We start from the raw sequence: 22,459 nt of genomic DNA, 5'->3' as shown, positions 1-22,459 counted from the left end.
AATAGACCGAAATGATGTGAACGAATGAAATGAATGAAAAAAGACAAATCAAACCATAGAGAAACAGCTAAATTTCTTTCCGGTTTCAACATGGTGAGTAGTGCAATAGTTTGATAATTTTTATTTAAAAAATATTGTGTTTTAGCTTAAAAACAAATTAATTTATATCAAAAGTCAATTTTATGAATAATTCAAATATCAATTTTGTTTAATAATACACATGTGTATAGTCCAAACAAGTGATCAGTGTAATGTGCCTCGTGGAGTCTTAGTGCGTATTAAATGTGCTTCTTTTGTGATTTTAGCCGCCCAAGAAGGACGCGAAGGCTTCGGCCAAGCAGCCACAAAAAACCCAGAAGAAGAAGGAAGGATCAGGTGGTGGCAAAGCCAAGAAGAAGGTAACTTTGTTGTGATTGTAAAAAGTTAGGTTATATGAACATCTCGTGTTATTGACGAGATCATGCTGATTAAGAATAGCAATATAAAGATTTATAATCATAACAAAAATAATTATACGCTTTGACATATGATTAGAAACTTTTATCGCTTGATTCAATTTGTGAGAGCAAAATCTGATATATTGAGGCTGATGTCAGTATAATTTCAGTTATATTTTCGGTCATTATAATTTCATATTTCTCTTATACGAATATTTGTGTTTGCAGAAGTGGTCCAAAGGAAAAGTCAGGGACAAGTTGAACAACCAAGTGTTGTTTGATAAGCCCACATATGAGAAACTGTACAAGGAAGTACCCCAGTACAAGCTGATCACTCCTGCCGTAGTATCTGAGAGATTGAAGGTCAGAGGATCCCTAGCGAGGCGAGCACTCATCGAGCTCAGAGAAAAAGGTAATATTATCAGTTCATTATTTTATACTTATTGTTAGCAGTTACCTATCTATAATATTTTCATCGACACACATTTTTGAAGTTCTTGTTGGTGGAGCTGCCTCCATTTAGGTATGTTAACTAATAATTTGTCCTATTTTCATAAATAGTACTTGGACCAGCTTCCATCATTAGTTAAGGAGTTTGCTTTTAGTCTTTGCCTTTTTAGGTATATGGGATATTATTATAAAGAGATAAGTGAGTTTGTATGTTTGAGGCGAGTAATCTCTGAAACGACCTAACAAATTTCAAAAATTATTTCACCATTAGAAAGGTAAATTATCCAAAATTGCTATAGGCTACATTTTATCTCAAAATTCCCATAGGAGCGAAGCCCCAGGCAACATCTAGTATGGGATATTTTTATTCTTTGGAATGCAGATTTGGTACTCTTTATTTAAACCATATCAGAATTTTAATCAGTTCAATCAATTAATCGATTCTTTATATCCTTTTGAGAGGTATCAGCATTTTATTTTTATAAATTCTACTTATAATATGATGATTTTTTAGACTGGATGAACAGTGACAGTTCAAAACTGATATATTGAGTCTGACTTTTTATAATATTCCTTTTTTCTATCTTGTGTATCTTATTTAAAATATAGTAAGTGTTGAATTGTTTGCAGGTTTAATCAAACAGGTAGTTCAACATCATGGACAAGTGATCTACACGAGGGCGACAAAGGGTGACGACCCCGTTGCGTAAATTAATGGATAAGTTTAAAAAATAAAAAAAAGTCTTAAATCTGTTTTTTATTATTTTTTTTCACACATCACATGAAAATAATTTTATATTAAGATCTTATAGAAACAATAACATATAGAGATAGAGAATTATAACTATCGTCCATTGATTTTATGCCTATCTTCAAGATCATTAACTGTGAATCTCACATTGGGGTACACACTTCGCAGATGGTCTTTGAAGGCTGAAATATGTTCTTCACTGGACATTTCTACTACAGCATTAGCCTAAAAAAAAATTATATTGTGCATATAAATACAATGGCTTAATATAAAGATGTGAAAAGTAAGTTCTCGATTTCTATCATCTATTTAACTGGGATTTTATTATATTTTTGTAATTGGAGAAGAGGACAGGGTGCCTGTCAGCCTGGGATAAAAATGCCTGTTGGTCGTCTGGGATGATAAAAAGAGATTGTTGAACCTACTGTTTCCATGGAAGGAATTCAATTCTATGAATAACATTACAAACCCAAGTAGTTCCAACATCGGTGTGCACCCACATCTGCTCGGTGACCAAGCTCTTGAGCACCGCGTTCTGGTCGGAGATGACTTTGGCGATGTTCTCCAAGCCGTGCCGGTGGTCGGGCACCGCGACCGCGAAGCGCAGCAGCCGCCCGCTGGCGCCCAGCCCACGCTGGATGGTCCTCGACAGGCGACCGCAGTCTATGTTGCCGCCGCTGATTACGCACACGACACTACAAGAAGTTTAAAGCGTCACGGTATTCATTTTACTGCCCGGTCATATAATGCCAGCTCAACACGTTCGAGGACCAAGTTTTGTAATTTGTATCGAATAGATTCACATGAACACAAACTATAAGTACCTACGAATAATGTGTTCATGCGTATCTATTGGATTAAATTTGAAGCTATTATCATTTGATGATTGATACTTAATTAGGTACCGTTTTCCTCTCAACTCTGGCACCAGCCCTTGCATGACGGCCGCGATGGAGCACACACCAGCGCCGTCCGCCACCAGTCGCTCTCGCTCCAGCACGTTGATTATCGCACGAGCTATGTACGATTCATCTACCACCAACTAGGGAAAGAAATACCAAAATTTAAAATAATAATTTTTAACATCACGATGACAATTCAGCATTCTGTGTTCCATGAGCATAGTCAGATGTTTATCTACCTATAAATATAAGTAATACCTTTTGTGTTATAAAAATCGGAGAGTTCCTGAATATATCTTCAACTTCTCAATGGGTAACTTGACTTGCTGTTGAGTGTACCGAAGTACCTACTTAGGTACAATTTAGCAGCAAGGATAATAAATTAACTCGGCACATCACGAAACTGCAAGATGAGAAACATACCATTCTGTCTAGACGGCCCCTGATGGTGGCGAAGGCGTTGGAGCCCACCGTGGAGAAGTTGAGGCCGTCTGCTAGGTTCGGCTGCACGGGCACGGTCACGGGGCGCCCGGCTTGCAAAGCCTTCATCATCTTCGGCACCTTAGCGCATTCTGCACCCTGTAAGTTGATTGATTGTGAGCTTTCACAAGTCTAGAGAATGCTGATGAAAATTAATTAGTCTTTTTACAAAAAGGACCACTAGTATGCGCCTAAAACTTGACTAACGCTAAAGATGCCGAGATTGAAAGGGATGCATGACCCAATTTTTTACTTAATCAGTTCCTGGTTAAGGTTCTCCACCACTGATAAGTAATTGAAAAATTAAATTCTGCGCAATATTACACAATACGTGTCCATAGTAGTTTGGTCCTGATTTTTAAGCAGTAGAGATAATATAATATTGAGTTTAACAGAGACATCCGGATCTATAGATACTCACATAGACCAAGCAAGAGCATTTGAGTTTTTTACAAGCCACTAAGATGGCTGCAAGCAAAGCGCCCGACGCCGCCGGGACTATGACGGCGTCAGTCTCTGGGAGCTGTGTGATGATCTCTAAACCCACCGTGCCCAGTCCAGCCATCAGTAGCGGATCATCAGGACTGTAAATAGAGATTTATTAAGTGATTGAGATAATTGGGCCCGCCTGGGTCATGGCCCACACTCGAAGTATCCATTAAGAAGGCCAGACCCCAGCAGCGGGGATTCATATGAATTCAAAGAATCCATTGTGATGGTGACACTATACAGGGCTGGTATCTCTATCGATTATTTCAGGTATTTACCAATGAAACGGTGTTCGTGAAGTGATAATGTCGTTGGACATTCATATATTCCACTTAATAAAAACAATGATAATAGCTTGGGTCTTAAATAAGGAAGAAGCAGTTAGTACCTACAGTCGACCACGCATGTAAAGTTGCCTGCCGGGTCTTTATTAGGTGGTGGTAATAAATAAAGGCGACTTTGCAATGAATAGCTTGCATATCTATTTACCTACGTTTATAATACCTACTAAACCAAAAAGACATACAGTATTAATAGTTGTTTGGTATCCTGCGAAATCTTCTTGGCAAAGCCGATGGCATCGTCGATGTGGTCCCCGCACAACATGACGTCTGCGCCCAGCTCAGAGTAGCGTTGCGCCTGCGCAGGCGGCGTCCGATCCGGCAGCACAACCGTCACCTGCGTCGATTTCAATGGTAATGTGCTAAGGGATAGGTACTTCATAGAAAAATTATCTAAACCATCCTGATAGAGAGCCGGAGCGTGAGAAGGAAGAAACCTTCCACAATGTTATATGAAAGGAGATTTCCCTAGGAAAGGTCCAAATAACGCACATCCGTGCGGAGTCGCTCTACATACGATGCATTTGTATGGGGTTGTTAGATGGGATCTACACCTTGTAAAAAAGATGAGAATTACCGGAATTCCCAGGATACCGCCATGATAAGCGGCAGCGTAGGCGAGATTCCCGTTGGAAGGTACGACTACCCCCATCTTTGCTATGTCGGCGTTCGCTATAAAGGCGTTGCGGATACCACGCTCAGCGCAACTGCATACAAAAATTTAACTGTTTATATTTTACAAAAGGTAAAGAAACCCGTCTTAGTCAACTGACAACAACTAGGAATTTATTTGAAACACACTATTTTGGTGGCTGAAGTGTTGAACTCAGCTATTTCAAAATCATTCTGAGTCGGTGTGATGTCAGGTCTCGTACCTAAGCGTAGCGTAGCTGGGTGAATTTCACGAGCGTTTTGAATGCCGCGCCGCCGTGGGCTATCATTAGTGCTTATAAAATTGTACCATACACAGTAATCAATTTAATTATCCTATCTTATAAATAAGTAAAGTACTGATACAATGATAATTTTATAAATGTTAAATTTTAAAAAAATATTCTTTATTTAAAAAAATGCGACACTAATGAAACGCTGCACACCACGTTCAAACAGTCGTAAATTCACCCAGCTACGTGTCATATTGAATCAATAGTTTGAGAATAAACTCACCTTCCTGTATATTGAAGGTTTTCACATTTCAAATAGATATTGTAATCCATATGTTTACTAAGTTTAGCTTCCTGGAAATGAGTTAATACTAAAATATTTTTTGTTTTTATGAATATTCCAAGGCCTTAATAATGGCTCTTTCCAACGAACTTTAAATCTTCGTATACAAGGTCAGAGAATTGTAAAGAATATGTATAATCTGGTTATAATAGATATATAATATAAAAATCGAAGATGAAATACCTCTATGATGTGGGACACTTATTGCACTATTATAACATACTATTGTAGTGATGTGGATCCTATTTTATAATACGCTGGAGTCTGTATCAACGCGAACGAAATGGCGGGGCTAGTCCATACTAATATTATAAAGAAAAAATATATACTTATATTTGTTTTTCGTTCGTCCTTATACATATATTATAAAACACTCTGTATGTTCGCGATAAACTCAAAAACCACTGCACGGATTTTCATGCGGTTTTCACCAATATATAATGTGATTCCGGATGAAGGTTTAGGTGTATAATTTATCATGTTTTTACAAGAGTGAATTCGGGACTGGCTTCTAGTAATGAACAAACTCAAAAACTACTAGACCGATTTTGATGACATTTAGTAAAGAGATAGACGAAACGTTCAGGAGTAACATAGGCTACTTTTTATTGTGGTTTTAAACAAAGCCAAGATGGGACGCTAGTTAGTAATATAAGTACATACACATAATGGCGTGTGTATTATGCCCCCTTCTATCCTTTCAGCTGCGTGTTTAATTTCATTAAAAGTTAAAAGATGCAGGGTATCATCAGAAAAATTATTGAAGCTATCCTAGAACATAAAAATAAATAGTTTAATATATTTAAAACTAGAACTAGTCAAAATTTAAGTAGCTGTAAAATTTTACCATATTTGTTAACTACATTTACTTTTAATTTAGAAAACAGTTGTTTTTGTTGTAGAAATATTATTTTAATTTATTGATGACATAACAAGTCTGATGTTCAGTCAGTGATAGTAGAATAATCATAGATCAACAAAAAAGAACAAAGGATAGTTGTACAGAGTTGAGTTTGTTGCTTTTGCAAGATTTTTGTTGTATTTATGCATTGTATGTATTTTAGCATGATTCTAGTACCAACAAAAAATTAGTGTGCATAGAAAAAAAAAAGAGTTTATTTCAATGGATTTCACACATTGTCTGAAAAATTTTTAAATATAAAAGAAACTATAATGTTGTATGACATTCATGTCACTTTTAGAAATGAAGTGATTATGTATATCGTTTAATTTAGATAAATTTATTTTTATATTTTATTTTACAGAGTATGTATGTAAATAATGGACAATAAAGATGCTCCTCCTAAACACTTTGATGAGGTAAATTATTACAAAGAATAATTATTATTTGTATTTAGAATTTATTTGTTTACAAGGTACAAAATCAATTTATTGCTAATGCATCATTCTGCGCTTCTTGTGCTAACTGCACTTGCAGATTCAAGAGTTTGTTTTTCAAGACCACTATCCCCATAAGCACTATGTTCTCTGGTTTCAAGGCTCCGGCTGACTCCACATTGTAGAAAAATTTATTAGGTTTTGCTTCCCAGTTAAATGTGGCTTCATACTGGTCGTCATCAAGTTCTGTATGCTCACTCTTAGGCCACTCATCAGGTTTAGGATACAAGGTGTGTCTCATAGAATTATCAGGATCATACTCAAACGATACACCAGCTGTCGGATTCCACTTTGCATGCTCTTTGCCAAACCCTTTCTTAGCATATGCTCGTAATTTTAACTCTTGTCCTTTACGTAATTTGATAATAAGAATTTCGTCCGCTTCCCCGTAATCAGCCTGATCTTCATCTCTGTGTCTCGAAGTGACAGGGACTACTCTTGGGTCACTAGATTTTAAATCTGCTGTAGTAACATGCCTGGTTTGTTCACCAGTACATTTCACGTCCAATGTAAATTCAACACTACAGTCTGAGCAAAAATCTGCACACATACAATCTCTCGAATACCTTATTTTGTCGACAACATCATCCGATATGAGCGGTATGAGACCTATTCGATGTGCTAAAAATTCATCACTCAGCACGGTGGAATTTGCTTCAAGTTGCACCCAGTCAATAGCCATAGTTGGTGTCTCAGCGATAAACACACGGCGCATACTATTGGCGACACTTAATTCTGTATCTTCAACTACGAATTTCACGTTATCATCAGTTAATTCGGTAATATGCACTGATGGTTGGTTGGCGTAAGGCATTTTAGTTCCTTATTTTCTTGAACAGTGTCTTCGAAAAGTCACTACAAGCTTCAGATCTTTATTAGCTGTTAGTTCAAAAAAGCACACAAGTACGCCAAGAACTACAATTTGTATGTGGCTGATATTATCAAATATTAACGAAGCCTATTGAGATAACCACAAAATCATCATCATCTCATCACAACAAACAAATAAGAAGGCGCAACGCAAGCAAAGAAAAACGTCATTCAAGAAGAAAAGAAAAAAAAAAGCTTCAATCAACTCCGTTATGTCAACCGGCCGTCAACGTCATTAGCGTTGAATTTACCAATGTTGCCAACGTTGCATGAGAACTGATTTTAAACGAGCTACATTTTTTTGCCATTTGCAAACTGCAATACCAAATACTCAAGATTGGTTGATAAACACCCAATCTTGATGCCAGAGCCAGCCAACAGGACAGCGAGAGCCAGCGCCCTTATTTTTCTCCTCTTGACAGACTATACCATCCCATCCTGAAACAATGCTAAAGAATATCCTGAAAGGGAAAATTTAACCATCCACCTGTGACCAGTACTAGTCATTGTACAAACATAGTATAAATACTTACATTGAGCTAACTTGGTCAAATGAGATAAAATTTTCAAAATCAAAATCAAAATCAAATCATTTATTCAGAAATTAGGCCTTCACAGGCACTTTTTCACGTCATAATCTAAATTAAATGATGTTTACCAAAGCTACAAACTACTAGCATTTCGGAACGACCACTGCTGAGAAGAAATGCCGAAAGAAACTCATTCAAACAGTGTTGGTCCCTATTATGCCAGAAGGGCTTGCCATTTTTTGTATATAAATTCATGTATAATTTTTTATCAGCAATATAACATTAAGTACATAATAAAGTACATGGTCAAAAGGTATACTGAAACATATTATGATTGTGATCAAGTGCTGATGAAAGGAAAATATATATATATATATATACTTATACATATACGTATAATTAACCAAACAAAAAAAAAAACTTTTAATAAAAGATCGAGCTGACCAGTTCCCCCGGCAGCACCCGTTCACGAGTTGACGCGTGAGTCAGCCATCGCGAAGCTCAACCACAATAGAGGGAACCTCCCGACCCGATCCACGAGAGATCCACGATTTCTCATGAGAGATCAAATTTTCTTATTTTATTTCCATAGGCACAAATAACGCTACCTGGGACCAAATATATTAGCACTCTCTCATGTTTCTTCTCGTATTTGAAAAGTTCGTACAAATCATGAACTAGATTTTGTCATATTTTTTTCAACAAAAAAAAAATTATAATGTAAGAATAGGTAGGTATAAAATTTTATTTCCGTTCATTACATTTTATTTCAGCTACCTATCCATTGTTTGCATTCGTATGTTTATATGTTCTTAACACAGCTCCTAAGTGCCTACGTACGATACGAACGATACTTTATCGAGTTATTTTATTACCAGATTATACCTACAATTTACTTCTGTCTTCTAAAAAATTACAATATCTACGCTAGAGACATCAATCATGCTGCATAATTAAAATTTACTATATAAAATATACAAATAAAAGACCTTTAACTCCTTTGTTTACAGGCGATTGAATATGACCCAGCGTGCGACAAGTTAAAACCTGTAAAAGTTAGTTTTGAAGATATTTCGGGTGCAGCGTTCAGGATCCAAGATGGAATTATAAAAACTCCTTGTGAAGTATGTTTTAGTTATGTTCTAATTGAATTCCTACTCGTATTTATGCACATGAATAAAATTAAAGTGTCTTTTGTGTATAGTTTGACATAACTGCCTTTTTTTAAACTATACACAAATTTAAATTGCATTGCATGACCCCCGTGCATAACCTCATAACTAAAAAAGTTTGTTTTTGATTTTTGTCGGTCTGTCTGCTTATTGAGGGTAATAGAACGCCTTATCCGATAATATAGATATAATAGAAATAATGCAGAGGTACCTACCTGTATATAGTTCAGTTAATATATTTAAATATTATATTTCAGAAGTCGCATCTTATGTCTGACTGCTTTGGTATGGATATCTATTTCAAATGCGAATTCTTGCAACTAACGGGAAGGTGAGATTTGTTGATAATGTCTATTCCACGGCCTCCACCTAATATATAAAGCAGGTACCTATGTAATGTTTGTAACAATGATGAATGATTTAGGGTCTTTATTCACAGATAAGTAATAATATTTTTTCAATCCCTAAAATCCCCAGTTTATTATTTGCCATTACCGGGATTTTCGGGACTGAAACAATAATGTACACATTTAAAAATATTTCATTTTCATTTCGTATCGCCATTGACATATGTATAGGAACATTTAATCTATTGTACTAAGCATAAAAATGTTTCATACTTAGTATACGTAAATTTTGTCGATAAATACGAATATGATCGATTAGGTACCTAAGTACCTACCTAATAAAATAAATAATTTATAACTACAAACATTAATTTGATTGAGGTTGGGTAGGTACTTAATGCAAAATTTGGACACAAAAAAATTAAGTAAGTAGATTACGAAACTAATAATGTCGTTATTCAAGTTTCAAAGAACGTGGGGCTCGTAACACACTACTGCAACTTACGCCCGAGGCCAAGAAAGCTGGTGTTATATCAGCATCGCTTGGCAACCACTCCCAGGGCATCAGTTTCCACGGCAACTTGCTGAACGTGCCTGTCACTGTGGTATGGCTCTAATCCCACTAATATTAGTTTGAACTAAGAAAGAAAGTTTGGAAGTGAGTTTGTGTGTTTGTATGTTTGTAACTCAATCACGCTTTATTTATTTAGTCGTGTGGCATTAAGTATATTATTAAGTATATTATATATATATATATATATATATAGTTAAACTAAATTCTCTACCCATTAGACTGATGCGATTAGACTGATTTAGGAAGCTGCCACACAGATTCAATCGCGCTAAATCCATTGAATGATATCGAAGAAAGATACGCGTAGGGTACATACATAGGGCATTTTTATCCCGAAATTCCGACGCTTTGAGGCGCAGCTAGACATAATACATATATTTATTGATGATTTTGAAAGAAGCAGAACTAAGCATCAAGCACATATTTTTTGCCCTCGCCACTTCCTAATGTTACTTAACTTCTCCTTAACATTTAGGTTATGCCTACTGTAGCGCCGATTATGAAAATCCAAAAGTGTCAAGGATACGGCGCAGAAGTAATCGTGCATGGACTTAATATGAGGGAAGCGAAGTATCGTGCGATGGAGATAGCTAAGGAAAAGGGAATTACTTATGTGAACGGGTCAGTATGAAGCACTTAATATCAAGCAATAGTACACATTCAGGTATATTATCTATTAACTTTTACACAACAAAAGGCGGACTAAATATTAATGGATGCCTTACATTAAAATTTTCTCTGCCCTGTAGACAGAAATTAAGAGCATACGGGCAAAGGTACACAATATAATTATTATCTTATCTTCTATAGTCATAAATCAACTACGAAATATTTGACGACCTTTATAAATGGCGTTGCAGCTACGACCACCCTCACATAATAGCAGGGCAGGGCACTGTGGGCCTCGAGATCATAGAACAGGTGCCGGACTTGGACGCAGTGCTGGTGCCGGTGGGGGGTGCAGGGCTCCTGGCAGGCGTCGCGGTTGCTATCAAACATGTCAAGCCTCATGTCCTCGTGTATGTAAGTGCCTTTGTGATTGTAAACCTATGATGCGAAACCGTTGATCTATTGACTGGGGAACAAACAATCCAATCCATAAATTTAAAATGTGAAACGACCGATCAACATATTAAACAATAAGTATACTTACATAAAACATTAAAATAACAGTAAAATTATTTTTTTTGAGAGTGGATCATTCATTGCATAATTATTTTGCAACACCCTTCAGATCATGGCAATTTATTATTAAATCCTTACCGTTATTTGAAGCTTAATAGGTTGAGATAGGCACTTCCTGTTTTCCATTGATTTCTCCCCCTATTTTTACCTCGTATCGTGTATCCCTCTCGCACATCCGCCCCACTACCAGGCAGGGCCCGTCAAGTATAAATAACAAAATACCATTGATTTGATCAGGGCGTAGAAACCAATAAATGTGCAAGCATGCAAGAAGCCGTCAAGTACAACGAGCCGACGCCCATCACCATCACGTCGACGCTGGCGGACGGCCTGGCCGTCGCGACGGTCGGCTACAACGCCTACTTCACTGCGAGGCCTGTCACCGACAAAGTAGTAAGAATTTGTTTAACCGTGATAATAAATGTCATAGTCACGCGTTTGATGGTGCCGTGTGCTGCACAAATGAAATCTAGGCCTGAACAATTGAACAAATTTAAATTAATTATTAATTTAGCATTTACCATAAGCGAGCGAAGGCTCATTATATCTCCAATTAGGCTGTCCATCCAATGGCTAGCCCGGGCTGAACCCTGGCTATTAAGCTGTTAAGGATAGGCACATTGTCTAGTTTAGTAGATAGTAGATTTGTTAGTAAGCACGGTGGGACGTCGATTAGTAGTCGTAACTTGTTGTGACGTACAGTTCCGACACCATTTCACTCGCGATATTGAATTTCCGTTATGCTCCCGATTATTTTGTAGACGATGTGTTTAATTTTAAGATTTTCAGATTACAGTGAAGGAGGATTGGCTGGCTCGCGCCATTTTGCGGCTGGTGGAGCAGCAGAAGTTCGTGGTGGAGGGGGGCGGTGCGGTCGGCGTGGCGGCCATCATGGCGGGGCTCGTGCCCGAACTCGCCGACAAGAAGTCAGTACAGTACTGCACAATTTCATTCATTTGCCAGAACAGTGTGCCGAATTATGAGTCTAAGATCTTTGGTCGAATTTTTATATTAATTTGCTGCAGCATTCATAAATACTTAGTAAAAACCTGTTAGGAGAATCTCGCATTCGAACTATTATTATTACATATTCTTTTTTCTAATTTTAAAAATAGTAAGAAATAATATTTTATTTTGACTATTTTGCAAAGTCTTTGTCTTTGTCTTTAGCGGGAATCCTGCTAGTTTGTGAAATTAATTAGTTTTAAAATTCCTATTGTTTTCAGAGTGGTTTGCATCCTGACAGGAGGCAACATCGACACCTCACTGCTGGGGCGAGTGCTGGACCGCGGGCTGGCGGCCGAGCACCGCTTCGTGAAGTTCAAGGTGACCATCAGCGACCGGCCCGGCGGCCTCGCCGAGCTGTGCAGGATCATCGCCTCCATTGGCGTATCCATCAAAGACATCTTGCAGGAACGCGCTTGGATCTTTGGAGATATCTTTAGTGTTGAAGTATGTTTCCTACATTTCTATGTTGCATATCAAATCGTTCAAGAAGTTTCCAAAAAGAATGAAATTAAATCGACCCTACGCCATAACAACTTTATCTAACGATCTGCTTATTTTTTGATATTTTAAGAGTTCCCATTGTTCCGATAATTTTTAACAGATAACAATTCGATTTGTTAAAGCTGCTAAAAATTATGGGAACAATGGGAACAATGATATAAAAATTTTGCTTGTTCCAGGCGAAAGTGGTGTGCGAAACAAGAGGCGCGGAGCATATTCAAGAACTAAGAGACCTGATATGCCAGCACTTCAAGGAGTATGTTTTCGCAGAGTACGACGAAGACAAGAAATTGGGCCGCCACCAGTGCACCTTCCCAATACCTGATGTACAAAACACCTCCAAAAGTTGAAATATCATTCCGTTATGGCTAGAATATGTATGGTAAATTATTTCTCGCGATTATGTCGTCGATCGAGTATTTATTGTTGTGATATTTGAATCTGTGATATGTATTTGATAGTCATGTTAATAAAACTAAAATAGACGGAGCCTTACTTTCACTTTTAAATCTCAGAGGCTCGAACCTTAAGGTAGTTTTGAAGTTATTTTTTCTTTATTAATAATCAAAGAGTACTGTGTGATATTGGATTAAGTTGCATGTTCTAACACATATAGTAGGTATTCCTATGTTGGGGCAGTTCTTGATCAAAGCGCAAAGGGCTGTTAGGCATAAACTACAGCCCGAGATATTTAGGTTCGAGGTTCGTTCGTTCTATAGTTCGAGGTGCGATTGATGCTTACAGCCGAGCTTACTACTCTGCTTTACATCTCGATTGTGAGGTAAGTAGAAAAAAAACGGCATTACAAGAATAAAACATTTTAAAGTAAAAGTTTTCTATTCCCGCCATTTGTCATTAAAAAGAACCAAGTAAAGAACTTTAATTTTTTTTAAAGAACGAAATTGAACTTCACCGTTCGATTTTTAAAATTGATGATATGACATGATTTTGACAGCCAGAGCATCCATTTTGCATTCTTAGATAATACATCCATCAGAGTACCTACTAAGGTACACCACGTGACGACAATCTCCTCACGCCATATATACATTTTTTGTTAATCAAAAAAAATCAAAAATCAAATCACCTTCCTTCACAGGCACTTTTTCTGTTTCTTAGCTGTTTCGATGTTTGTACACTGTCTGATCCTTCTCACTGCAAAAGCTGCCGAACTAAGTTTTTTGGCCGTGATTTCAATAATTTATCCCACTTAAAATTACTATCCACAGTAATGGCACTTGGCCCAAGAACTTGGCACTGTGTACCCATTCTAATACTTTACCATTAACTATTAAAGGAATATCAAGTTGGGGTGCGTTTGAAAGAGAGAACTTAATACACTTGGTCTTGTCTGTGTTTAAAGCCAGGACTAATAATAGTTGTAAACCATTCAAGCACAAGTGACATAATGTTGCTTACATTGTTATAATTTCGACTTTTTCTATCAACTTTAAACAGTACTGACGTGTCGTCAGCAAATAAAATTACATCACACAATTGTTGGGCAAGACAAGGAAGATCATTTATATAAACCAATAATGGAGCCTTGAGGCACGCCCATGTGCACAGGAGCGCTGTTACTGGCTGCTCTATTAATTTCTACTTTCTGAGTTCTATTGTCTAAGTAAGAAGATAGTACATCAAGGGCCGCTCTAGTGACACCATAGAATTTAAGCTTATTTTTCAGTATGTTGTGGTCGACACAGTCAAAAGCTTTTGAAAGGTCACAAAATACACCTATAACATCCTGTCCGGCTTCCCAAGCATCATTGATAATTCCAACTAGAGTGGCTGCTGCATCAGTAGTGGAACGACCTTTAGTGAAACCGAATTGACTATTGTGTAATATTTTGTTTATGTTAAAATAAGAAACTAATTGAGTTAAAATTAGCTTTTCAAAAATTTTACTTTATGCAGGTAGTATAGAAATGGGTCTGTAATTAGTGGGATCGTTTTTAGCGCCCTGTTTGAAAATAGGTATAATTTTGCTGATTTTCATGAGGTCAAGGAAAACTCCATCTGAGATGCAATTATTGAATATAATAGTTAAGTGGGGAGCAATCAGATCAATAATAGTGATAGCACTGAGACAGATATACCCCACAGATACTCGGTATTTTTCATGTTGAGTACTTTGTAAGCAGATAATAATTCTTCAGGAGAAATATGTCTAAATCGGAAGGTAGATTTAGGATCTGAGGCATTTCTTTTTAATAAATCATCCGTAGCACTGGGACAAGAGGAAAGGGAGCCCGTAATATTTTTAGAATATTTCTAAAAATATTACGGGCTCCCTTTCCTGGGCAAAGAAGTTATTGAATTCTACCTCGTTGGCCACTTCGTCATTTGAAGTAATGGTTTTATCACCAATTTTTAAAGAAATATTGTTGTCGCGTGGGTTAATCTTGCCGGTTTCTTTATTAATGACTGACCAAGCTGTTTTGATTTTGTCATTAGAAATTTTATTTTATAAGTTAAATATAAAGATTTTGCTGTTGAACATACCTTTTTAAAAGTTTTAGAGTAACGTTTAACATATGATATAAATTCCGCATTAAATTTATACTGTTTGACCATAAAGTTCATACAACTTGTTTCTGCTAATATAAATACCATTTGTAGCTCAATCGCAAAATTAAATTTTACTTTATTATTAAAGGTCTTAAGAGGAAAAGTTTTTTTGAATTCTGTTTCCACTGTATTAAAAATCTTTTTAAAATATTTTTAGTTAAATCTAATTCAGGCAATTTCTTATTTATGGTTTCGCGAAAACGTATTTTGCGGTACTTAGTTAACGGCCTACGGATTACAGGAGCGGGGATAAGGATAGACTCTTCGTTACGAATAAGTGACACTTGTTGGCCCAGGTGGTCAGACCCCAAACAGGCGAACAGCTTTTCTTCAGAAACAGTACAATCACAGAAAATATTATCTATACATTTGGCTGAGGTCGAGGTTATCCTAGTGGGTTCAAAGAATGTGTGCTTTAAATTAAATGAATCGAGCAAATTTTTAAAGCCATTACTTTCAGAACATGAAATCAAAATGTCTATATTAAAATCACCACATAAAACTATGTGCTTATTGCTGGAAGTAACTCGCCTGTGGGCTTCCTCTAAAACATCTAGAAGAGTTTCATAACAGGCTGTGGGAGGTTTGTAAGCACAAATAATAATATATTTATCCAACTCTACACAGGAAAGTTCTATTTTGCATTCAACTGACAACCGTACTATGTCTTTCCTTTCTTTATGCTTATAATTTCTATTAATCTAAATTAAGGACCCTCCGTGTTCAGAACTTTGTCTTAGGAATGTACTTCCTACTATATATTTATTTGGAAAAGCTAATTTAATTTCACCTTAAAAAAATGTATATCAACCTCTCTATGTTCCAAAAATAAACAAATTTCATTATATTTGCTGATGAAACCCTGTATATTTTGATGAACAAAGTTTATAAAAGAAGGTTTCACCTCTGTCTTATTACCTAGTTTAAAACTAAATTATTAGTACTAGTATTAATATCTGGTGACTTCGTTATATTTGATATAACGGGTCTATAAATATTGTATGCTAAAAGTTTAGCAATAGTCGACTTATGTCTAGGGGGCAGGTACACAGTACCATTGTTGTAAAAGCAATTATTAATATATTTATTAAAATCTAAAATATAAATCTTTTTTAAGTCCCAAGTGAGGTTATATAAACATGTATTCAATGTATGGATATACTTGTTGTTAGAATAATTTTTAATATATGGGAAGAGAACTAGAATTATTTGGCCAACACCCGATTTTTCAATTTCTGCCGGAATATTTTTACAGTTTAATAAATCTCCACGAGACACATTTAATATAACTAATTGATTGCAGTTAGCTATATGTGCAAAATGCTCGCCATAAATATTTTCAAGTCAACTAAAGCGAGAATTTTTTAAGTTTTTAGTTCTACCAAGAAAGAGATCTTGAAAAAATAGGTATACATATCTACGCAGAATTTGCTAGGCCACCTTCCTTAAAAATCAAATAGAATTTTTCACATGTTTAAAACATGAAATAACATGTTTTGTTTGAAAGAACCAAGATATTATGGTATTTTGAATACAAATAAAACTTACTAATTGAATGCTAGGCAGGATGATGATGATGAAATCTACGTAAATGTTGCTTTTCTTGCACTCGCGGCTGACCCATTTTAAGCCCCGAATCAATGTTTTGGAGACTTTTGAGACCAACACTGTCTGTTCCTTGAGCTAGATACGAGTGTTTTCATTAAATGGCACGCGAGCCGTGAGGGTTAATCATTTATCAAGTGTTATCATATTATAGCATAAGTATTCCTATTCAACTTCAACCTTTGTTCTTTATTAAATTAAGATAATAAGCATACTAGCCGACATTCTAATACTGGACTTCACGGGAGATCGACGACGTAGCTTTTGTCAGTTTTGTAATTAAACTAGTCAACAATGGTGATTCAGACTATCGAATTTGATCCAATGTGTGACAAGGAGAACCCGCAAAAAATTTCATTCGAGGACGTGTCGGCGGCTGCTTATAGGATCCAAAATGGGATCGTGAAAACTCCTTGCGTGGTAAGCGTAGCCTTACATATTATAAAATAAAGTCCTCTGCTGCGTATGGCTGTCTGTTTGCGATAAACTCAAAAACTAGGTACTGCACGGATTTTCATCAATACATAGTGTGATTCCTTAGCGAGGTTTAGATGTATATTTTTTTTAACCGAGCGAAGTCGAGACGGGATGCTGGAAATACATATTTTTCTTCTTATCCATCCATAGTATATTTTGTTTTTATTTTTTTATAAGAAAACTAGTAAAATACGTATGATCCAAATGATTTAATTTAAGTAGCAAAGAAATTTAAAACTTTTATAATAGGTATATAAAAGTTTTAAATTTCTTTAAACACGCTACACGTAAAATTGTAATGTAATAAGTACCTAAGTAAGTAAAAATACTGGTACTTCATTAAAAAATACTAAGTGTTAGCGGGTAAATAAGTACGCAGTGGGTAAGTACCTATTCCACCCTATTACCATAAAAAATGACCCCATTTCTTATTTATAGAAAGTTTTTTTGGACAAATTTTTCTAGCTTTATTTCTTGGCGGCACCTTTCGATCATGCTGGTCACCTAAATCCTATAATAGGATATTTCACCGAATCTGTTCGTTCGTGTTATTATTTAGGAAATGATGACCTACTAGAGGATAATTATGATTGTTATATTTCCTGAATTGATAGAGCTGAATTATTTGGGTATTTTATTAATTGGGTTTCAGAAATCACACATGTCTGCAATTTACGACATGGATATTTACCTCAAAAATGACTTCCTTCAACACACTGGAAGGTGAGCTACATTCTATAAAAATACAATGAGTAGTTACCTGACTAGTAACTTATGTACTTTAGCTTTGATGAATGTAACTGTTATTACCAGAAGCTATGTTTTGCCAGTATTTAGCAAAGACAACACGTAAAAGTACGTAGAAGAATAAAGTTGACTACGTAAAACCGGGTCATTTCTTGTCATCAAAAATAAGATAATGCTACATTCTTTAGCTTCTGCTAGTAAATCCATGACTTACATAGCTACCCAAAATACCATACAAGAGTATGGTAAGAGCTTTTAAGAAAAAGAATGTATGTATATTTAACGAACCTACATGAATACGTACTCGTTTAAACTGATTACTTTAAGTTTCAAAGAACGCGGCGCCCGCAACGCGCTGCTGCTGCTGTCTTCCGAAGCCAAACAGACTGGCGTGATCTCCGCGTCGCTGGGCAACCACTCGCAAGGCCTCAGCTACCACGCCAACCTGCTGAAGATACCCGCCACTGTGGTAGGTAGTTACCAGTTTCTTAATTTTCGTCAGCCCTGCATTTTTTATCTGCAGTGGTCGTTCCGAAATGTTAGTAAGCAGTTTGTACCTTTGAAAAATAATATGTAATTTTGCATATGACGTGAAACAATGCCTAAGGTCTACTTACTGAATACCTATTCAGTAAGTACCTTTTACCTTTGGAATGATTTGTTTAGTACAAAAGGTTTCTTGGCAATCTCTGCCAAGAAACCTTTTGTACCAAACCAAAGTCAATGTTAGTTTAAGATTCCGAACTGCAAAAAATCTTGATGATACAGAATTTATTGATATTACAGGTGATGCCAAACGTAGCGCCTATTATGAAGATTCAGAAATGCCAGTCTTACGGCGCCAACGTCATCGTGCACGGGAATGACATGAAGGAAGCCAAGTACCACGCCATGACACTGGCCAAGGAGAGGGGACTTACCTACATTAACGGGTACAACATTGCAAACAACGTTTAAGATTCTGAAAATTCAATCATAAAGCGACTGCAAGGAGAGTGCCTAGGTAGTTAAAAATATCTAAAATCGGAAATAGATAAACCTAACTACTACTAATGTAGGTCAGGTTTATGTGCCTCCATTGTACTGAAGGTTTGTTTTGATGAGACTGATATGCCTTATAGAAAAACAGCCTAAAATTGCAGTTACTAAGTCGGAACTGGTTATATAAATCGATAGTAGTATCAAATCCTTTTAAGAAACATTTGCACAATGCTTTATTTACATACAGCTACGACCACCCGCACATAATGGCGGGGCAAGGCACTGTGGGTCTAGAGATCATAGAACAAGTGCCTGATGTAGATGCTGTCCTGGTTCCAGTGGGGGGCGGCGGCCTGCTCGCTGGAGTCGCCACAGCCATCAAGCATCTCAAGCCCAACGTCCTCATCTATGTTAGTACCTAACGCTCATCTGTTACATTTTCGGTGAAAGCTTAGAGACCGCCTAAAAATAAACCTTATAGAAATTGTGAAGATTCTGCTGTGGATTCAATACCGTGCGATGTCTCTTCCTTGGGAATGCTGTTGTTATTCTCACTTGTTAAAGCTTTTTATCACTTAGTTCCTCGACGACGCCGACCTTGTTCGATAGATAGATATAGATATTTATATTCAAGAGCAAACTTAGGTAAATATCATCATGTGAAATTATAACTTTTAAAATCTAGTAACCGCATAGCCCAAATTAGGTACTTGTTTATATTTACTCATAGTGACTTTTAGCGTGCAGACAAAAAGCTCAACTGATAAACAAACATGATTTAGTTTCACTCGAACATGTAATAACTAATAAATATATCGTTAATCGAAGTCAAAAGTCACGAGATAAATGTGAGAATTATGCGGAAATTATCAGTATTTATCATGCAGTCTGCACGCCTACAGTCTGTTAGCTAATTGCTACATACATTGTTGAAGTCATTATTTAACTTTGACAATGTGTTGTTTGTCTAATGACACTGTGAACGACTTACACACAGAATGCTCAGCTTAATCGGTTAAAGTAAAATAGTTTAACAATCCATTATTTGTTATGTTTGGTAAGGTAAAAATTTTATGTGATCACACGTTGTGATCATAACCTCTTTTTCTTTCTTTTCAAGTGTGTTGTGTCATTGCTAACACTGACGTAAGATTTTATTCAAGTCACCTAAGTATTAGCAATAATGAAAACAAATCAATTCAAAACTTACTTTTTCATCAGGGCGTGGAGACTGAAAAGTTTCCAAGTATGGAGCAAGCAATGAAACACAACGAACCAGTGAGCGTTGAAATCCGGTCTACCCTGGCTGACGGTCTGGCGGTCCCCACTGTGGGGTATAACGCCTTCCTCACCGCGAAACCCATCACTGATAAACTGGTAAGTAAGTATATATACTTACTTATTCTTTAATATTCTATAACCTTTGTACCCCGCAGATTGTCATAGCCAAATAACTATATCAACTTTACTATCAGTAATACATAATAATAGCCAGCTAAAAAACATATTATGATTACGTAAGTAAGTCATCGTTATACTTAATTATCTCTTACACGAAACTTCTACCGCGTTTACGTCTTAACATCACAAATATTTTCTCTATGTAGATCGAGTGATGACAACTTTTTCTATAAGAATATACCGGTGATGGAGGCTCATATTCAAACAGCGGCGGCTTTTTGAATATCAAATTATTTATTTGCAGATTACAGTGAACGAGGAATGGCTAGCACGCGCCATCTTGCGGCTGGTAGAACAAGAGAAATACGTGGTGGAGGGGGGTGGCGCGGTCGGTCTTGCAGCCATCATAGCGGGGCTTGTGCCTGAACTCAAAAAAAAGAAGTTAGCATAACAACAAAATTTCACTTACGACAAATTGCCATAAAGAGTTGTGATTCAAGCCAACTGGCAAGATAATAATATTATTGAATTTAATTTGAAAACGTTTTAACTTTCGATTCAGCTTTTATCATGTCTAAAATATTACTCGTTCTTTTAATCTCATCTTGAATGCAGTCTTCACTATTGAACTCTCCAAACAGCTTTTGTTTCCTTTCCAGAGTGGTGTGTATTCTGTCCGGCGGCAATATTGACACGACCATCCTGGGCCGGTGCTTGGAGCGCGGCCTTGCGGCCGAGCAGCGGCTGGTCAAGTTCAAGGTGACCGTGAGCGACCGGCCCGGCGGCATCGCCGAGCTGTGCCGCAACATTGCCTCCATAGGCGTCTCCATCAAGGACATCATGCAGGAGCGCGCCTGGGTCTTTGGAGACATTTTTAGTGTTGAAGTAAGATATCTCATTTTAGAAGATACGTTTGTTGATGGATGCTTTGACCACCATTTCCAGTTTCCTGAAATTTGTTATTATAATTTTACTCGCCAATATTTAAAAAATATGGAATGAGTATGTTACAAGAAGTAAGAAATTGGCAACATTATGGTATGAATAGCTTGACGATGAAAGACAACCACATCACAAAGGGATCAAATACTTATATAGAAGTAAAGGGTTTTAGGAATAGGACAATAGAGGAAGAATATAAATGAAGGAGATTGGCAAATGTAATTGTTTATTTAATCAATAACTTAAATATATCATTACAGATAACCTAATACGAGAGATTAACAATACAATTCAATTTTAATTCATCAAATTAGATGAAAAACAGCTGCAGTTGATATTATAAAATAGTATCTGTTACAGGTAAAAGTAGTATGCGAGACGCGAGGGCCCGAGCATCTTGAAGAGCTACGAGCCTTAATTCGCAAAAATTACAAGAATTATTATTTCGCTCGGTACGATTACAAAATGTGCCGCACCGACACTTCAGACTGTTTCAATTTGAATGGAGGCTTTGATGACCCAGTATCCTCTAAAAGTTGAAAATAAATGGTTATGTCTATTACGAACTGTTGTAACAATCCTATTTAACATTACAAATGAGCAAGATTCGCGAGTGTTTTTGACCTATTAATCTCATTAAAGACATTCTTCATCTTCCGCCTACCCTTATCCCATTTTATGTGGGGGCAGTACAGCATGTCAGCCACAAAGACATTTCTAACCTTATTGAATAGTTTATACCTATGAGTTATTATCACTTTTTCTGAATCGAATCATTAATGACTGGAAGTCGCAATTATGAGCGTCATCAGATCGCGACTTGGTGAATATTTACGGATTTAACCAACGCACTCTCGCAGTGAAAGTTCTTTCATCGTCGTGACAACCAGAAAATTAATATTAATTACTTAAAACCTTCGATAAGCTTAAGCTTATAATGATCAAAAAAGTCGTTAATTTTAATTTCTAATACCCTAAAAATTTTACTATGCAAATAAATCTTTTGACATTAAATTTTTGTTTACTTTCTCCATGGATATAAGTCGGAGTACCTACTAATTCCATGACTTTCT

The 22,459-nt window shown here is 36.5% G+C and overlaps 5 protein-coding genes across 10 annotated transcripts; 3 read left to right on the top strand and 2 right to left on the bottom strand.

Moving 5' to 3' along the window:
* The first annotated feature begins 18 nt into the window (after window positions 1–18).
* Window positions 19–1,640, top strand: RpS25 (Ribosomal protein S25). Its single transcript, XM_053757804.1, has 4 exons — window positions 19–93; window positions 306–398; window positions 666–849; window positions 1,518–1,640. Exons 1-4 carry the CDS (start codon window positions 34–36, stop codon window positions 1,595–1,597), a joined length of 417 nt encoding a protein of 138 aa, XP_053613779.1. The 5' UTR covers window positions 19–33; the 3' UTR covers window positions 1,598–1,640.
* LOC128677150 (L-threonine ammonia-lyase-like) lies at window positions 1,630–18,469 on the bottom strand. 3 transcript variants are annotated; one of them, XM_053757793.1, is made up of 10 exons: window positions 5,925–6,235; window positions 5,741–5,848; window positions 5,018–5,088; window positions 4,428–4,557; window positions 4,036–4,187; window positions 3,442–3,604; window positions 2,964–3,119; window positions 2,544–2,680; window positions 2,108–2,333; window positions 1,630–1,863 (listed from the first exon to the last, which is right to left on the bottom strand). In XM_053757793.1, exons 1-10 carry the CDS (start codon window positions 5,925–5,927, stop codon window positions 1,732–1,734), a joined length of 1,278 nt encoding a protein of 425 aa, XP_053613768.1. In that variant the 5' UTR covers window positions 5,928–6,235; the 3' UTR covers window positions 1,630–1,731. The 3 variants fall into 3 exon arrangements, with proteins under 3 accessions (XP_053613768.1, XP_053613770.1, XP_053613769.1); XM_053757795.1 differs by lacking the exons at window positions 5,018–5,088; window positions 5,741–5,848; window positions 5,925–6,235 and adding an exon at window positions 18,367–18,469; XM_053757794.2 differs by lacking the exons at window positions 5,018–5,088; window positions 5,741–5,848; window positions 5,925–6,235 and adding an exon at window positions 16,782–16,928.
* On the top strand, window positions 6,244–13,151 carry LOC128677145 (L-threonine ammonia-lyase-like). Of its 3 annotated transcripts, none has more exons than XM_053757786.1 (10): window positions 6,244–6,397; window positions 8,886–8,999; window positions 9,305–9,378; window positions 9,858–9,999; window positions 10,444–10,589; window positions 10,829–10,991; window positions 11,391–11,546; window positions 11,943–12,079; window positions 12,380–12,605; window positions 12,842–13,151. In XM_053757786.1, the coding sequence occupies exons 1-10, from the start codon at window positions 6,359–6,361 to the stop codon at window positions 13,010–13,012; spliced, it is 1,368 nt and encodes a 455-aa protein (XP_053613761.1). In that variant the 5' UTR covers window positions 6,244–6,358; the 3' UTR covers window positions 13,013–13,151. The 3 variants fall into 3 exon arrangements, with proteins under 3 accessions (XP_053613761.1, XP_053613762.1, XP_053613763.1); XM_053757787.1 differs by lacking the exon at window positions 6,244–6,397 and adding an exon at window positions 8,588–8,605; XM_053757788.1 differs by lacking the exons at window positions 6,244–6,397; window positions 8,886–8,999 and having other exon boundaries at window positions 9,308–9,432.
* Polr2C (RNA polymerase II subunit C) lies at window positions 6,419–7,542 on the bottom strand. The gene has a single exon (XM_053757802.2). It carries the CDS (start codon window positions 7,287–7,289, stop codon window positions 6,462–6,464), a length of 828 nt encoding a protein of 275 aa, XP_053613777.1. The 5' UTR covers window positions 7,290–7,542; the 3' UTR covers window positions 6,419–6,461.
* Window positions 17,052–22,400, top strand: LOC128677146 (L-threonine ammonia-lyase-like). Of its 2 annotated transcripts, none has more exons than XM_053757789.2 (9): window positions 17,052–17,258; window positions 17,968–18,038; window positions 18,390–18,531; window positions 18,849–18,994; window positions 19,291–19,453; window positions 20,265–20,420; window positions 20,749–20,885; window positions 21,104–21,329; window positions 21,747–22,400. In XM_053757789.2, exons 1-9 carry the CDS (start codon window positions 17,133–17,135, stop codon window positions 21,924–21,926), a joined length of 1,347 nt encoding a protein of 448 aa, XP_053613764.1. In that variant the 5' UTR covers window positions 17,052–17,132; the 3' UTR covers window positions 21,927–22,400. The 2 variants fall into 2 exon arrangements, with proteins under 2 accessions (XP_053613764.1, XP_053613765.1); XM_053757790.1 differs by having other exon boundaries at window positions 17,120–17,258; window positions 18,398–18,531.
* The last annotated feature ends 59 nt before the right edge of the window (window positions 22,401–22,459 follow it).

The sequence above is a fragment of the Plodia interpunctella genome, chromosome 17 (genome assembly GCF_027563975.2).
Source record: "Plodia interpunctella isolate USDA-ARS_2022_Savannah chromosome 17, ilPloInte3.2, whole genome shotgun sequence".
In the NCBI taxonomy this organism is placed as follows: domain Eukaryota; kingdom Metazoa; phylum Arthropoda; class Insecta; order Lepidoptera; family Pyralidae; genus Plodia; species Plodia interpunctella.
The sequence above is the reverse complement of the archived record's forward strand: the minus strand, read 5'-3'. Positions and strand labels throughout refer to the sequence as shown.

Excerpts from the sequence above, each read along its gene's own strand:
- RpS25 (XM_053757804.1), top strand. The coding sequence starts at position 34 with ATGAAAAAAGACAAATCAAACCATAGAGAAACAGCTAAATTTCTTTCC. Across the intron at positions 94-305 it reads TTCTTTCCGGTTTCAACATG|CCGCCCAAGAAGGACGCGAA; the intron begins GTGAGTAGTGCA and ends TTGTGATTTTAG. Across the intron at positions 850-1,517 it reads CATCGAGCTCAGAGAAAAAG|GTTTAATCAAACAGGTAGTT; the intron begins GTAATATTATCA and ends AATTGTTTGCAG.
- LOC128677146 (XM_053757789.2), top strand. The coding sequence starts at position 17,133 with ATGGTGATTCAGACTATCGAATTTGATCCAATGTGTGACAAGGAGAAC. Across the intron at positions 17,259-17,967 it reads TCGTGAAAACTCCTTGCGTG|AAATCACACATGTCTGCAAT; the intron begins GTAAGCGTAGCC and ends ATTGGGTTTCAG. Across the intron at positions 20,886-21,103 it reads CCTGAACTCAAAAAAAAGAA|AGTGGTGTGTATTCTGTCCG; the intron begins GTTAGCATAACA and ends TTTCCTTTCCAG.
- Polr2C (XM_053757802.2), bottom strand. The coding sequence starts at position 7,289 with ATGCCTTACGCCAACCAACCATCAGTGCATATTACCGAATTAACTGAT.
- LOC128677145 (XM_053757786.1), top strand. The coding sequence starts at position 6,359 with ATGGACAATAAAGATGCTCCTCCTAAACACTTTGATGAG. Across the intron at positions 10,590-10,828 it reads GGAATTACTTATGTGAACGG|CTACGACCACCCTCACATAA; the intron begins GTCAGTATGAAG and ends ATGGCGTTGCAG. Across the intron at positions 12,606-12,841 it reads GAGATATCTTTAGTGTTGAA|GCGAAAGTGGTGTGCGAAAC; the intron begins GTATGTTTCCTA and ends TGCTTGTTCCAG.
- LOC128677150 (XM_053757793.1), bottom strand. Across the intron at positions 4,558-5,017 it reads AACCTTCAATATACAGGAAG|TTGCGCTGAGCGTGGTATCC; the intron begins GTGAGTTTATTC and ends TTTTGTATGCAG. Across the intron at positions 3,605-4,035 it reads ACCAAACAACTATTAATACT|TCCTGATGATCCGCTACTGA; the intron begins GTATGTCTTTTT and ends CTCTATTTACAG.